The sequence below is a fragment of the Serinus canaria genome, chromosome 6 (assembly GCF_022539315.1).
Source record: "Serinus canaria isolate serCan28SL12 chromosome 6, serCan2020, whole genome shotgun sequence".
NCBI classification, from domain to species: Eukaryota; Metazoa; Chordata; class Aves; order Passeriformes; family Fringillidae; genus Serinus; species Serinus canaria.
In genome coordinates, this window is record NC_066320.1 from 31,026,217 (window position 1) to 31,043,101 (window position 16,885).

Sequence of the window (16,885 nt, forward strand, 5' to 3'; positions counted from 1 at the left end):
ATGGGGGCGTTGGCCCTGACGTCATGCGGGAGGTGGCCCTGACGTCACGGGGCGGGCGAAAAAATGGCGGCGGCGGCGGGAGCTTGGCTGAGGGGCTGCGCGAAGGTGACGCCTCAGGGCGGGACAGGGATGAGGTGACCAGGGACCGCTGCACCGCGTCCTGCGGGGCTGCGGCAGCTCCTCAGCCCGCCGCTCCTGCGGGGTGGGGCTCCCTGAGCCGGGGCTGGACGTGTCGGGGTGCAGGGGCAGCTCTGTGAGGCGCGGCGGTGGTGGGGAACGTCCTTTTCTCCTTCTGCCCTGTGGGTTCGTGTGTGGAGGGACGGTGTTGGGTTTGGCGCTAAGAGAAGTTCTGAAAGTCTTGTGAAATGTTTGTGGGGAGGCAGCACCGGCCTGGCAGCAGAGGCGCTCTGGGGTCTCCTTTAGTTACAGCAGTGAAAGGCTCTGCCCGGAGGGTGCTGGCACTGCCGGGGAATGGGCACGGCCCCGAGAGCTCCGGCAGCCTTTGCTCCGCTCCAGGCATGCTCGGGGTGCCAATTTGGGCCAGGAGCTGCACTGGGTGATGCTCTGGGTCCCTTTCAATTCGGAATATGCCTGGTTTTGCTAAACGTGCCTGAGGCACTGGACCTGTGATCAAGACACGCAGAGACCCCGGGGTTTTGCCATGTGTGCCTTGGCTCTGCACGGTGAGACCTTCTTCTGCAGCTCCTGGGGGTGTTGTGGCTCTAGAAATAAACTGAAATAAAGAAAACCAACCCAAGCAATGAGTGCAAGCTTCCCATTGGGGAGCTTCTCTGCTGGGAAATAGGAGCTGTGTGGAAACCAGATGGGATGGACGCAGGAGTGGCAGTCACCAAGGCAAGCAGAGTGAGCTGAGGAAAACATTGCTTTGGGGTTTTTTCTGTCTATATCTTAATGCTGCTGCCAGGTCCAGCATTAAAATCTTGTTTTAGATTGTAAAACAAACAAGGAAACCAGGAGAACTGATCTTTTAAAGAGCTGAGGTGGAGTGAGAATTGAGATAAAGAGAAAAATCAATGTTATCAGCAGCCAATTCTCAAAAGCCTGTGTTTAGTAGGGCAAACAGTCTGAATCCTGTAGCAGCATAAATCACTACCTACAGAAGAAGAGCAGGAGAAAAAGGCACGGAAGCTGCAGCCAAGGATTTAAGTAATGCACGTGCTCTTTAAATAACTGCCTGAAATTAGTGATACTACATGGCCCCTAAGAAAGGTGCACAATGATATAGTGACTTGATTGTTTATTTAGTTTTTAAATCTAAATGTTGACCTAAAACATAAATTCCACTCTGGGCTGTTATTCCTCTGGGACAGCTGTGAGTTGCTGCTCTCTGTGTGGGAGTTGCCAGCATTAATCCTATCCCTTGGATGCATGCCATTGATTTTAAAACTTTTCAAGGTAACCTTGTCAGGAAGTTTTAGGAGTATTCCTTTGCTCCTGCAGAGGAGCAAAATGTCTCAAACAAGTACTGACCAAAGCATGGTTGATAAGTGCCTGAACCAGCTTGGACAGGGCTTGGAGCACCCTGGGATGGTGGAACTGGATGAGTTTTAATGGCCCTTCCAACCCAACCTACTCCATGATTTTATGCTTTATGTTCCCAGTGATTCTCCATGGAGGAAAACTCTTTTCTTTGTGCTTGGGAATGAAGTAGTGGAAGGAGCAGGTGGTGTGTGTGGCTTGCAGCCCTGTCAGTGCTCAGGAAGCAGCACAGAATAGAAGTTTGCATAAATAGAAATGTGCATGTGTGTGCTCAGGTTTTTCCTTCTCAGCCCTCGCCAAGGACAGACTTGCACAGATGGATGTTTGCACACCTGGGTGTCAGGTGACCCCAGCATTGCTGCATGTTCTGCAAATAATCCATTCCTGCCTGACTGCTCCAGAACATGGGTTTAATCTGTATTAAAACAATGTTTTCTTTATTTTGTGAAGACCCACAGTAACTCCATCATCCTCTGAAAGTGTTGTAGACCATCCAAATGTATTCATAATTTAGCCCTGCTCACCAGTGGTTTTTTTATGTCACCAGGAGTGTTGAATGTGAATAAACACTTAATTTTCACAGCAATATTTATTTTCTCTATTACCACTTCTGACTGTTTGTTGTTGTTGGGTTTTATTGTTGTTTGTGCCAAAATGAAAATTTCCTTATCAGAGCAGACTTTTGCTTCTTGTCTCCACAAGAGTTCATGGATGTGTTTTCCATCAGTTCTTCAGCCAGGAAGATGACAAGTGTTGAAAGCCAACATGAAAGAAGGGGAATGATTAGAAGGATCAAAGGAATTTTTACTTCCTGACCCCAGAGTTTCTGCTGGTTTTGAGGAATGCTGCTGTCCCAGTGTGCATCTGTGTTCTGTGAGCTGAGCAGGCGCCTGCTCGGGGCACAGCCAGTCTGTTCCTCACTCTGGGGGTCACAATCAGTGCTGCCAAAAACCTGTGTTGGCAGACATGTTTTCATATGCTCCATGGCCCAGCTGTGTCTCTCCTGGGGGTTTCTGTCAGCACTTGTCCTGGTGAGACATTTGTGTCTCCACACTTTGCACTGACAAGGCAGAAGTGCCAGAAATCTGTGGCAGAGATCAGCCCCGGAGTGGGCTGGGTTTGGGGAGCTGTGGGAGCAGAACAGAACCATTGTTCTGTCCTTTTTGAGACACAGACAAACTGTGCTGCTTTTCAGGAATACATTTTAGCTACTGCTGGCCCCTTACTTTTTGAGCCAGATCCTTTATGCCAACTTCCTTTAAAACCCTAAGGAATTATTCCGTGTTTGGAAAGCAGATTGGCCTTCATACCAAACTTGCCTTTCTAAAGCCTGCTGTGAGGTAATTAAGTCTTTGAATACAAAAGTTTTTAGGTCTCTGAGGGACAAAGCTGTCACATTATCTATGTCCTGACAATCACTGTGTGCAGTTTCCTCCCGAAAGCCCCTGTTCTGTTCATTTTTGTGACTTTGGCCACATATTAATACTATTCCCCACAGTAAAATGCTCAGCCTCTGCTCTTTTGGTTGGATAGCCAATGCTTCTTGAAATCATGGTTGTATTTTGTGGACAAATTTATGCATAAGCATAAATCAGTTAGTTTTAGTTCCTTCCCATGCTTTTAAAATAAATCAACCAAATAAGACACATTAATTATTAGTTACACTGTCCACATACTAACTGTGGTTTTTTAACTGTGTGGAAATTACCTGTACAGAAGCATTCAAATGCCAGGGCTTTGTCTGCAAAATGTGTGCTCATTCTGAAAATCATTAAGTGATGGATAAGAATTCAGTCTGAATACAGAAATCCACAGTGCGGTTAAAAGTTAGGCCTTTTCACAGCAAAATGTCAATAATCCACATGAGGAGCTGTCAGATTGCTTTAGAAACAAGAGTTGCTGGTCCCTAGAAAAAGAGGGAGAAAGCTAAAGTCAGTCATTAAAGTTGACAGGCCTGTAAAAGTTACTCTGTGTACTTTATATTTACTCTTACCATTCTTCTTAATGAAAGTAGTAATTCTATTGAAATACACACTCACTACTCTGAAAATTGCAGTAGACTTTCAAAATCATCTATCAAAATCAATATTATCAGCAGGGTTTATTTGCTGTAAACACTAAAATTGACTAAAAAATGCTTGTGCATACTTTGTAGAGTAAAAGTTTGTAAACTTCCAGGAAGAAAACTGTTTCATGTTAAAAGAAAAGTAATTAAAGGATATTTTCTTTTAGGACACAGGGGAGGGGAAAGTTATATTTTCTCAAAAGCTTTCAAGCTGAACATTAGATGTAAGTTATATTTCCTCATCATTTACTGAATAAAAGCACTGGGTAAAGTTATATATGGTTGTCTACATACAAACCTAACTGTTTGCATGTTCTCTATTTGTTGCCAGCAGCTGAGAAGACACATGCCAGCACACCTGGCTCCTTGGAGGGTTTCTCCCTGTGCTTTTAGATCCTCCAAATCAGAACTCAAGCCAAATGTAGCCAGTGATGGACTTGCCTGTGCTCCACTTCAGACATTCACCGAAGAGGAGGCCATGCTCAAAGACATGGGTAGCTATTATCTCTGCAGTTAAAATTCAGAAATGTTTCAAGTAGAAGGGATATTTTAGCTTAAAATTTCATTTTCATTATTTATTTCTAGTCAAATGTGTAGATTTTTTGGGGAAGTTGTGCTTTATGCCTTTTGTTGGGCTACTTTTTCTTCTGATATGCATAACCTGTCAGAAGCACCACATTCCTGTTATATTGATCCCCAAGGAGGCTGTTATTTTGTTTATTTATTGAATATTTACACATTTTCTCTCTTCTCTTCATTGCAGTGACCAAGTTTGCCCAGGAACGAGTTGCACCTTTCGTGCAAAAGATGGACGAGAATGCCAAAATGGAAGACTCCATCGTACAGGGATTGTTTGAACAAGGGGTCTGCACACCTTTACCTAATCTTTTGTTTGGAAAGTAACAGCATTTTATGTATCTCTAAATGTACCTTGTTCAGATTTACAGATTAAAAGATTGAGGGATATAATTCAAATGAACTAATGAACCATTAAAAATTTTCGGGTTGTCAATCACATGACAACTTTCTTTACAGCATTACCACTCTCCATCTTTTACTGTAATTCTTCTTCCATCTCCCCCATACCACATACTTCACCTTATCTTTTAATTCCTTGTCTTTCCTCCCTCACTTTTTTTAAATTGGCTAAGCATAATTGGATGCTGGAAAGGCCATGACTCCAAGTGTTGATGGAGAAGAGAACCAATATTCCTCTATGCCTTACTGGGCAGCCATGAGGACTTCATTGCCAAAATCCTGATGTTCATTCCTGGATTCAATTTTAGCCTTTCCAGCTATCAGGGCCAACAAATTTATACCTTTGCCCCTTTTCCATTTCAGCTGATGAGTATTGAGCTTGGGGAAGAATATGGAGGAACTGGAGCTTCATTTTTTTCAATCATATTGGCAGTGGAAGAATTGGCCAAAGTTGATCCAGCTGTGGCTCTTGTGTGTGAGCTCCAAAACACTCTAACAAATAAGTTGTTTACCACCTATGGAACAGAAGAACAAAAGAGAACTTACCTGCCCAGGGTGTCCAAAGATACAGTGAGTCAAAGTCTTACTTGACTTAACAATTGAAATTATATTATCGTTTAGTAATGTTAGTGGGGATTTTTTTTTTCAGTGGCTAATGTGTGTCTGCAGCTCTGGAAAATATGTGTGAACTTTGAAACACTGGTTAGAGCTGAGGTCTGTGGTGATATAGATACATCCTGTCATCAGTAGCTGAGAGGTAAAAGTGGAAAGGCACTTATTAGTTTCATTAAAATTTAATTTACCATGGAAGAGAACTGTAAAGCAGTTGACTTTGAGAGATGTGTAATTACACAGTGTTTCTATTCTTAATCTTCACAGCTGAAACTCAGTTACTTTAATGCAATAGGTTAAAATGTTTGAATTTAAGAGACTTGTGCTGGCTTATAAGTATTTTTCTTATGGGATTTATTTATATTTGTGAAAATTGAATTGGCTTTTTCCCTTCCTTTGGCAGTTAGGCAGTTTCTGTCTGTCAGAGGCTGGGTCTGGCAGTGATGCTTTTTCCTTGAAGACTCGAGCTGAAAAGAAGGGAGACTACTACATCATCAATGGCTCAAAGATGTGGATTAGCTTGGCAGAAGATGCAGGAGTTTTCTTTGTCATGGCAAATACAGACCCATCCTTAGTAAGTTGCTATAGAATTCTTGCATTTCAGTGACAGCTGCTGATCTATGAAACTGTGGATTTTATACTAATAATCTGACGTTAGAGGTTAATACTCTGTGCACCTTTTCCTAGCTGACTGCAAACCTTTAAAGATATTTCCCAACAACACTTGAGAACTTGGTGAGCAATTTAATAAATTCCTACAGCCAGGGAAAAGAAGAATGTCAGGATCATGGTTGCTTAGATGAAGAGCACAGCACTGGTGGTGTTCTGAGTAACAGGACTCAGTCTTACATTTTTCCAACCTTTCTGACTTAGCTGACAAGTTCCTGTTGTTAAAAGGCAAAATGGAAAGCTAAAAAGTATTTTATAGTAAAATGTGTCCAGTAAAAAATTACATAGCTGAGTATGCAAGTATCAGGCTTGTGCCCAGTCTGGATGTAGGTAGTAGATTTTGAGGGATATTAGTATGAAAATCAGTTTTTGATTATTTTGAATTCCCCCCAGGGCTACAGAGGAATTACATGCTTCGTAGTGGATCGCAACACAGAGGGGCTTCAGGTGGGGAAAAAGGAGGACAAGCTGGGGATCAGAGCATGTTCCACCTGCCCAGTCACCCTGGACAATGTGAAGGTATTGTAAGTTCAGCTCTTGAAGCATAATTTGTGTGCAACTGGAACCTGGCCACACATAAGGAAAGAATATTAATTAAATTCCCTATTTTTTCCCCTTATATACACTGATTTTTGGGCATATTTTAGCATCTTCCTTCCACAGAAGTCTAGAGAGGGGTTGGATTTCTGAAATTTTGATGTAGTTTTTTCTCAGTCATCAGTTTATAGCCATGTGAATCTGGGAATGCTCTAATCAGGTATCCTAGGAATCAAGCTGTGGTTTATGTTTTATGCCTTCACTTATGAGGAACAATTCATAAATCTTGTGGACCCTTTTATTAATTGCAAAGCAGAATAGAACAGGAATAATTGGGTGGTTTTATTTTTTAGGTTCCTGAGAGCAATATCCTGGGACAAGTTGGACAAGGCTATAAATATGCCATTGGAATGCTCAATACTGGCAGGATAGGGATTGCTGCACAGGTGGGTGATTTGGTTTGTTACTGAGCACAGCCAGGATATCATTTGAGTTTGGACTGAAATTGGTGGAATATTTAAAGCTGTTTGGAAAATACTTTATTAAAAGCTCGATTGCCACTAGATGTCACTGTTCCCGTAGCAAAGTTACAGCAAAGATGGGAACAGCTGCTAGTGGGAAAATTCTCCTGTGGTGACATAAGCAATAGACTTCAAAAACATTAAATGGCAATTAGCTTCTCTTTGGTCGTTAAATTATTGTTACTGAATTATGTCCATGTTCTTGTCTTCCTCTATGAAAATTTATTTTACAAAGAAAACTAACTATGTAAACTTTAACACAGTGAAATGTATAAATTAATGCTTCCAGCTGGGATTGTATGGGGCTGGCAAATTTAACATAGTGCTAGCTGATGTTTTCCCAACTTATTTTTAAAATAAATATGTTTTTCTCTAGCAGAGCTGTTCCAGTTCATTGTTTTGTTTGAAAATTGCACTGTATGGCATCTTAGGGGAGAATATTTACTGACCTTGGAGTTATTTCACAATGTTGTATTTTGCTGTAAAGTCAGTTTGGATTTCAGAATGCTGCTTATCTCACTGGAAATCAGGTTCAGCCCCAGAATAAAATTACTTGTGATAAGTTTTTATATTTTTAATTTACTTTTGAAAGTAATCTTTTCTTTGTTTATACTTTGTTGTGCAATATTTCTGCACTACCAGTCTCCTTTATCTTTTGCCCTGGTTTGCAGACAGACCAGAAGAAATCCTCTTCATGAAATTGAGATTTTTCCACATGGCAATACTCTATGCTGATAATTGGGCTGGCTTTTCCATCATTTCCAAAGATTACCTCTGATTAAACTTTCTCTGATATGGCATTTAAAAAGGGCTGTGGGCCTCATTGTTCCCAGGGATATAAATAATATAAAGGCTCTGCCAGTAAAATACATGGTCTGGATTTTACTCTTAATTACTCCAAGTTACACCTTAATTAAAAGTTAAGGTCAGGTAGTTGTTATATCTTAATTACTGCCTTCTTGGCACCTTCAAATTAAGAGAAATGGACTTGACAAGAACAGCAGCTCTAAAGCCCTGTGGTATTGAGTTTAGTTTTGCAGTTGTAATAGTTTTAAAAGATAATGAAGATCTTGTAAAGGGTAATTGTGGCTTTGAAAACAGTTTCAGATGGTTTTAGTGCAAGGCAGCTGCAATATTATTACAGGTGCTGAAGTTGATGTGCTTTGTTCTTATAATTTCTATAAGGAGATGACAAATCTGATAATGGGACTGATTAGCAGCAGACTGCAATGTTTTATTTTACTTTTTTCCTGTGTATAATTCTTTTTCTGTTGTACATCATTCAAGGTAGTTTTTCTAAGCTGTCTGATGTGACACTTTACTGCTTCTGCCTTTGTGGAAAGACAAAATTGATCTAAATTCTTCTACAGGTGTTCTGCAGAGTTGGAAGATAGTGCAAGAAATGTTATCTCTCCTTCCACTCCACTAAGTTTCTAACTTCGGAAATAAATTGCTAATTCTGCCAATTCAGTCTGGTGTCCTTTAGAAAATGAGAAATTATTTTGCTTATGAAAATAGTTTTGATTAATCATTCAGATTCTTTTTCCTTTAATAGGGTAATCTGTAGATCTTCAGTTTACAGTCATTTTCATATGCAGTTACAAATTTTCCAAAGAAACAATATTTTTGCAATTACAGCTGACCCATAAGTGTTGTTCAAAAAATGAGTGATAGTGTTTTCAGAAATACTTGCCTTTGGTAAGAAGTGGGCATGTAATAGGTTTGTTCCTCAAACTTTTATTTTTTATAACTCACCTCAGTTTGTGTGATAACTGTAAAATTCTGGCTCCTAGGATTCTCTATACAAGCTTTAGCAATATCTGGGTAGAAACACAACAACTTTTCTCCTGGATATCAACCTGCCTGACCAGAAGATGGCCAATTATGATCATCTCCATTAGGTGCATTCAATGAATGCATTTTTTTGACCATATCCTTATTTTTCCTTACAGATGTTAGGCCTGGCCCAGGGGTGTTTTGACCGCACAGTTCCCTACACAAAGGAGAGAGTCCAGTTTGGGAAAAGCGTGTTTGATTTCCAGGTACTTGTTAATGGAATGTTTCCTCCAAGAAAAAATAGTGACCACAATAAACAGTATAATTAGGATTATGATTTGCATAATTCATGTTCCACTTCATGTCTTGTCTCTCCTCCTCAATATTTGAGTATCTTTCAAAAAAAATTCTGGATGAACGTTCATCTGCCATGTAAAATTCAGCAGTTCAGTGCCACAAAAATAATTTAAAACTTAAAAATATTATTGACATATTCCTTTTGCTTGATAACTTACTGACATTCTTTAAAAATAATACAGATGGAACTCCCTTCTGATTTTAGTATCACACTATACTGAATGTGCTCCAGTTTTTATACCCTTTCATGAGGTGTAGGGCAAGGGCTTTTTCTGGAGACTAGAAATGATAAAAAGATGAGGAAAACTGAATTATTAGATTTCCTGTGTTGTACAAAGACATTTCGTTTTCATTATAATATCTGTTTCTTACAGCCAAAAAGACTCTTTGTTGCAAAAATGATGTATAGTTTAATAAGGAAGATACATAATTGTAATTACTCTGGTAATTTTCTTGTTAAAAGAAACCTACATCTCAGCTGAAGAGAAGGAACATTAGCACTACTCATAATTTATGCAAATTTTAGGAAGCACTCATAGATACCTAGGAAATGATTGGAACTACGTCTTTTGAATGGGAAATGGAATTTATAATTGCCAAATCATTTTGGTATTTTGACCTGCCTATATATTTCTGCAGATCTGAGGGAATGGTGTTAATGTTCTAATAAGATGAAAGATTTCATTGTGTTTTAGACTACTAAATGTTCATTTTCAATGATCATAATATTTGGGTGTTCTTAAATAAACCCATTCTTCTGTAATACCATTCAGATGTGAGCTGCTCCACCACCTCTTTCCTTCCCCTTTAATCCATTCCTCAGTCGTGTCCTCTGCACCTTTAAGCTGCTTCTAAATCTTGTCTTGTGCCTCTGGGGCAAGGAAAGGAGTTGTCACCTTGCTAGTTCTCCAATTTTATTTAAGAAATATTTGTTTGCAAGTCTTCCTTGGCTAATCTCATTAGGGAAGCAGACCTGGTTTTGTCTCAGTGAACAGTTGCAGAATGAAAATGCAGCTCTGTCTTCCTCATACCTTTGTAATCCTGAGGAGGATGTTAAGATTGGGATGAAATTGTCCTTTCTATTCCTGGGTTTAAATAGGTAACCCTCTGTCCAGTCAGGCCAAAAGAACCCCAGTGCTCCTGAATCCAAGAACAGGAAAGGGGAAAATAGAACTGCAGTTCCTGAGAGCAATTCAGTGGCCCAGGAGTGTTCCCAACCTCTGTCAATAAACACAGAAGGAACACAGAATTGTCAGAACCCAGGAAATTCCTCTGGCTGCCCTGGAGGACTCAAGACCCTGGCAGGGGGCTTGGAGACCCTGGCACAGAGTAAAAACAACTGTGCCTTCGATTTTAACCCATGGAAATAATTACCAACTTTGTGCAAAGAGTTACAAGCCACAGGAGTTTGAATAGAATGATAGTGAATTTACCACGGGGTGAAAAAGTAAAATTTTGGGGTTTTAGAATGGGGGTTCAGGAGGCAAGATGGAGGAATCTGGGCATGTCCTGTCCTTCCTCCTGTTTCTTCTTATCCTCCATCTTCTGCTGTGATGGTGGCACTTTTGGATTGGTTTAGAGTAGAGTCAAACTGTCTAACATAGGTGATAGGTATTGGAAAATTATTGTAAATAATGTACACGTAATTCTTAGTATGAGAAGATAACACTGCCCCAAGGCTGTCAGTGTGCCACGGACCAACTTGCTAGCCAGACCTCAGCAGGTCAGAAAAAGAATGTTATAGATAACAGAGAATAAACAACCTTAAGAACCAGAGCAGAGGAATCCTGACTTCTTCTTCAATTGTGGGGCTGGGAAAAAGAGACTTTCCAACCCCTCGGGGTCATCTCGACCACAGAGACCCTGTCACAGATTTACTTCCCACCTGGATCTGATGTTTTTATTTTAGAGTGCAGGTGCATTGCATGGTTGTTGCTGGCAGCTCCAGCAGGGCTGTGGCTCTGTGTGAGTGCTGTGCTGCTGTTGCAGGGGATGCAGCACCAGATCGCCCAGGTGGCCACGCAGCTGGAGGCAGCCAGGCTGCTGACCTACAACGCGGCGCGGCTGGCGGAGGCGGGCAGGCCGGCCATCAAGGAGGCCAGCATGGCCAAGTACTTCACTGCTGAGGTACCTGAGCTCCCTCACTGCAGGCCTTCATCCCACTGCTGCTAAAGCTCCTTCTGCTACCCCCTGTGTACTCAGAATTAATCAGAGTGGAAGCTCTGGATGTACTTTTATCTTGCATGCCACATCCCTGGTGGTGTTCAAGGCCAAGGTGGGGGGGGCCGGGGGCAACCTGGGCTAGTGGGAGGTGTCCCTGCCCCTGGCAGGGGGGTTGGAATGAGATGAGTTTTAAGATCCCCTCCAAACCATTCTGTATTTCTCAGTCCATGCACAGAATTTGATGTAAGTCACCAAAGAATAAGCTGCTCATGCCCCTAAATAAAATTTTTTAAATGAACCAACAACAGTAAAAGAAGAAAGTGAATTAATACTTATCAAGAAAGATTTAATTTTCTTAGAAATCTTATTGTGGCATGAGAAATGACACTGTAAAGAGCTCATTTGTGACCATTTCAGCTCTGCTGGTCACATCTGTGAGTCTTAAAATGACTCAGAACTGGATGGCTTTTCCCTCTTTGCAATTGCTGTCTTGCATACCACTGCCAGTCTTTTGCACAGAGCAGCAGAGAAACTATTGCTGTAACAATTAGTGAACTCCCAATGTCCTCTGATTTATGTTGTTTTTATCCTAAAATGGCTTGCTGAAGACAAATAACAAAATACCCATCCTTCTTCCCTCCTGTTCCAGTCACTGCTTTATTCCCTGTTTTGTTATTAATCAGGTACAAAGTATAAGTTTTACTACCACTGTCTGAAGTTGAATCCTGTAACTCTGAAACTCTTTTCGTAGGTTGCAACACTGACAACCAGTAAATGTATTGAATGGATGGGAGGTGTTGGGTTCACCAAGAATTACCCAATAGAAAAGTACTACCGTGACTGCAAGATAGGTGAGTGCCACTTGCTTACCAAGTATCTCCTGTAGCTTTGGTGCTATTAAAGGTGGAGGAAGAAGGGCTGGCTTTTTTTCTCAGGATATTTTTTCCTTAGGAATGTGTCAACACTAATTCAAAGGCTCAGATATAAAACTTTAGGTATAAATGTATGTACATGCATAAAATGTTTCATTAGATACCAATAAAATACAAACACTGTTCCCCATTCTATTAAGAAAATTTCTGTAAAAAATAAAATTGATTATACTTCCATTGGCTTTAAGATCTGAATCCACGTGGAGTTTTCTTTTCAAGGCTTTCTTGTTTATCAGGATAATCCTTGGACACAACAGTTTGATATTTTTAACAATATTACCCTTTGGCTTTTATTACAATAGCTTTTGGAACTTCTTCATTTTTGTTGGCTATTTAAGAACTGCTTTTCAGGAAAATGTCTTTGCATTATGTGTTGCCAGCCAGAAAAGTGCTTTCATTGTTACAGATAATAAAATAGGAATGTTTATAATATTATATAAATACAATTCTGTGCTAGTACTTGCACAGTAAAGCTTCCTTTCATAATTGCAAAGGTTCTCACTGGACTTTAGGATGATATTTTGATCTCTCTTCATAAACTCACTGTGGGTTTAGAGTCTAGTAATTTGTTTTCTTCTGATTTCAGGTACAATATATGAAGGAACTTCAAATATCCAGTTGAGCACAATTGCAAAATTCTTAGCACAGGAGTACTGAAAGCATAAGGACTTCCTTGATGCTCTATAAAAACTATTTTCCTGAACACTAATTGTAAATTTATTGGTAATTACAGAAGGCATTGGTGACATAATAAATAAGAATACACCATCACAGTGAAATCATAGGGAAATCCATTTCAGGAGAGGGAGTGATTCATGTGAAATCATGAATTCTACATTCAAATCCAAACTTCTTTCTGCCTGAGACACTTCCAAGGACTGGATTTAGCTCCCTTAGCTCATGTCAGCAGTTCATCTTCACTTGGAGATTTCAGAGTGAAAACAAAGGAATCCAAATCCCTGGCATTTCTGTTGATCCAGCTGGGAGAAGGGACTCTCCACATGCAGCAGAGCTGGTGTGTGGGGTGGAGCTGCACTTGGGGTGTGCTGCTGCATTAGTATGGGGTGCAAAGAGAGGGAAGTGATGCTTTCCTCTCTCCCAGGTGGAGTGATGTCTGTGGAGCTGCTGTAATTGGAGTCATTTTTACAGAAGCCCTCAGTGTGTTCTTAAGGATATCTTTGTAATTAAGCCCTTGCAGCCCCAATTTGTACTCCTGAAAGGTGGATAATATCCACCTCCCTTCCCAGCCTTCTCAGCTGTTAAGGGTTTTAATCTAAGAGCCTATTTATAGTTCTCCTTTCATAAAAGGTTGAGTTGAAATCTTTCTGAAATGGGGTTAAAAAAGCTCTAGTAGTTCTGCAAAAGGACAGATACAAGCTGGGTAATGGGAGTGCTGTGATTCTACCTCCCAGTGGCCTTTCCACATTCAATGCATTTTACAAACTTTAAAGGGAGGCTCTGTTAATTTGCAGCCTAGAATTCCTTGCTCCTGGAAGTTAGTGGTTCTCCAGCACAGTTTTCCCCTTTTTTAAGAGAGAAAAAAGGGCAGGGGGTTGGGAAGTATTTGCTTTTTTTATTTGTCTCTGTTTACTCTAAAATTAGACATTTTATTTACAGCAGAAACCTCTTCAGTGCTGGAGAGCTAATTAGCTAATAATCAAGAGACAGGAAGCTTAATATATGAAAAATCATCCTAATTGCTGTAATTGGCAATCTGTTTCAAGTGTTTTGGGGAGGGAAGGATTGGTTTTCTGGTTTTGGCTGACTTAGAGGAATCTCATTTTTAAAGCTTGCCTTTCACTGATGATTCACTCTGAGTGGAGCTTAGAACATTACAGGCTGAGACTCCCAGAGGATTTCCTAGCAAAACCAGGACAAGTGACACTTAACAAGTGGGATTTGTAAAACAAGCAGTGCCTTAGACAAAGAAACAAGCAAGGATGAAAAGCACTATTAAAAAGTTCTCTGACTTCAAAGGGAAGTAACTGCTGTAGTGAATTAATCCCTCTATGTACACACTTTGCCTGGTAATGGGCAAAGAATTATTGGGGTGATTATCTTTGTGCCAATAAAAAAGCCCCTCCCATATCAGTTTGATCAAGAGCTTTGAGATTTACAAAAATACAAGAGTAGGAAGGTAGGCTAGATGGTTTCTGAAGTTTTCTTCTAGCAATATTATTAGTAATCATTATTAATGCATTTCAGATTTACTTGCAGGCTTTCTTTCAGCTGAATTGAAACAGCTGGGGAAGTTTAGATTAAAATTAAGACTAGTCTTAATTCTTATTTAGACTAGAATTAAGACTACAGACACCACAACATTTAACTGCAGTTATTCTGCTCAACACAGTCTATGTGTGAATCCAGAATAATCAAAACCACACTGCAAAATGCTGGAGTTAATGCTGATTGCTGTGCTGAGTTGTGCCAAGGTGAGACAGCCTTGAGGCCGCTGGGGTTTAATCTGCTTTGCTCACATGAGTGTCCACAGAAAACAGGGTTTGGCTTTTGCTGTGATCTCCTGGTTTGTGGCACTCTCAGCTTGGCATCTGCAGTTTTGTGTGAGACTGAGGACTGGCAATACTTCACTGATTCATTAAGAAGCAAACCCTTTGTGGAGGGAAGTGCAGAGCTCTTTGAAGGACTGTTAAGGGCTGGATATCCAGGGTAATGTAAAAAGACTCTCTTTGTGTAGAACTGTGTCAGGTATCCATTTGAAAAAATAACCAGGGGAAAATGAGATTAATGTGATTCCTCACAGTCTGATATGGGATGCCTGAGTCCAGCAAACAGCCTGAGCATCCTCAGCAGCAATTCAACAGTAGCTGATGAGCTTTTCTTCTCAATAAATCAAGGTCAAGCCTTTAACTAATGTTACAGCTGTAAATATTTCATGTCTTTGTTATGTATGCTGTATTTTGTACACAGTTTTGAAAGAAATAAATAACGTATTGTATTTATATACAAACTTTTGTGGAGGAGTATGTGCACAAATCAATTTCAACCCCTGAGTAACTTTCCTTGCTGTTTTAAGAGGACAGGTACCTGTGTGGAGAGCATTGGCTACTCTGGTCACTGATTCTGGGGACAGTCACAGAATGGTTTGGGTTGGAAAGGACCTGAAATCCCAGCCCTGCCATCTGAGCTCAGCTGTTTGGTTAGGAATGAGAAGTGCTGTGCTGTTATCCAGGAGCTGTTTAGAGCTGCCTGTGCTCCCCAGCCCTTGTTCTACTTTGGGACAGGCATTTTTTGGGTGGTCATCAATGGCAATTCTACCTTTGGCACTGTGGGTACAAGCTACAGAGCTGTTGTGGGCAATGCTGGGAGGCTTTCTGAGCTTTTAATACTCAAGGTGTACTCAAGATGTATTTTATCAGTGACTTTTCCCTTTTTATGCCTTTAGTCCATCCAGTCTGTTGTCCTGGAACAGCAACTTCAGTATCAAATGTTGCATGTGAGCTTCCCTGGTTAGAAGAAAAAACCTGTATTGAGAATGTATTAAAAATGCCTGAATTTTGTTTTTGACTTGATACAATGCTGTATACAAGCATTGATACAATGCTTGTATATGAATTCATGGTTCTCTAATAATCTGTAATTTGTTGCCAGATCTTGCAGGTTTTGTACCAGGAGAGAATGGCTGTGTCATGTCAGGTTTCTCTAGTTCTGCTCTGCTGGGTGATCAAGGCAGATTTCCACAGAAGGGTTTAATCACTACTTGGGAAATACTCAAATACAACATTATGTATCATCTTTTCTATGCTGTTGTTCTTTCTTTCATATTTTCTTTTCCCTATGTAAAGATTGTGTTAGAAAAGGCTTACATGAACTACAGAGTTATTGTTCTTTGGGAGCCTTTTGCTATGCAAAGACTTTTCTAATTAACATGTTATTGCATTTCCACTTGAAAATCTTTTGGTGAGAGACACATTTCAAGTTCTTCTACCAAGCCAAGCTCAATTGGAAGCCCAGTCTGTTTTGAAAGCAGCTGTCTGACTTCCCTGAGCTGGTACTGGATACACAAAAGCTGAAGAAATGCTTTTCCCCAGCCCCAGAATGTATTCAGGGTAACTAAAAATAACCAGTGTGTTCCCTAATAGCTTGTTTATTGTTCAAAGGAACATGCAGTGTACATTGTAACCTTTTTTTCTGGTGAAATATTTAGAAATATAAATCAAAAATATGTGCAGTCTCACTAGACAGTAATAGCATTTTTATATATTTTGTCTTTCAAGATCATTTGGATTTACATCTTTCTGAAGCTATTCTCTCTCTCAGTAACTGCAGAGCTGCTAACACTGGAGGACTTACACAAACTAAAAAAAAGTCAAGTTTTTAGTGATTCCTATTTAGTGAGGCTAAAGAGGGGCAGTTTGCTGCCTTCAGTCAGGGACATTCAGCCAATTCTCAAGCAATGACCCAGCCCTCAGTGGAACAGAATCATTTTCTGATCATCCTTCTCATCATATTCAGTTTGCCACAAGACTCTTGGATTTTTTTGGCCTGAATTGTTTTCAAGGACACCCTGTAAATTCTATTCCTTAATTTGCATCCTAAACATGCAAATTAAGTGCAATTTTTTCAGTACAAACAGAGCAGGTTTTAATTTAACACTGTGTTGTTGAGGTTTTCTGCTTTTGTTTAGATCATTCCCAAAGACATGATAATGACATGTTTGACATTAGCTTCTCTGGACACTTTTTGGTTTTCTATAGAAGAAATTTGCTAAACTGCTGTAAAAATAATTCAGGAATAATTAAAAAAGAAAAGTTAAG

At 40.2% G+C, this 16,885-nt stretch overlaps 1 protein-coding gene across 4 annotated transcripts; it reads left to right on the plus strand.

Moving 5' to 3' along the window:
• Positions 1-3: 3 nt before the first annotated feature.
• On the plus strand, positions 4-15,870 carry ACADSB (acyl-CoA dehydrogenase short/branched chain). Of its 4 annotated transcripts, none has more exons than XM_050976385.1 (11): positions 4-105; positions 3,900-4,059; positions 4,329-4,429; positions 4,907-5,113; positions 5,559-5,729; positions 6,218-6,343; positions 6,715-6,807; positions 8,835-8,924; positions 11,005-11,142; positions 11,930-12,029; positions 12,697-15,870. In XM_050976385.1, exons 1-11 carry the CDS (start codon positions 64-66, stop codon positions 12,765-12,767), a joined length of 1,299 nt encoding a protein of 432 aa, XP_050832342.1. In that variant the 5' UTR covers positions 4-63; the 3' UTR covers positions 12,768-15,870. The 4 variants fall into 4 exon arrangements, with proteins under 4 accessions (XP_050832342.1, XP_050832341.1, XP_050832344.1 ...); XM_050976384.1 differs by having other exon boundaries at positions 19-105; positions 3,897-4,059; XM_050976387.1 differs by lacking the exon at positions 4-105 and adding an exon at positions 177-683.
• The last annotated feature ends 1,015 nt before the right edge of the window (positions 15,871-16,885 follow it).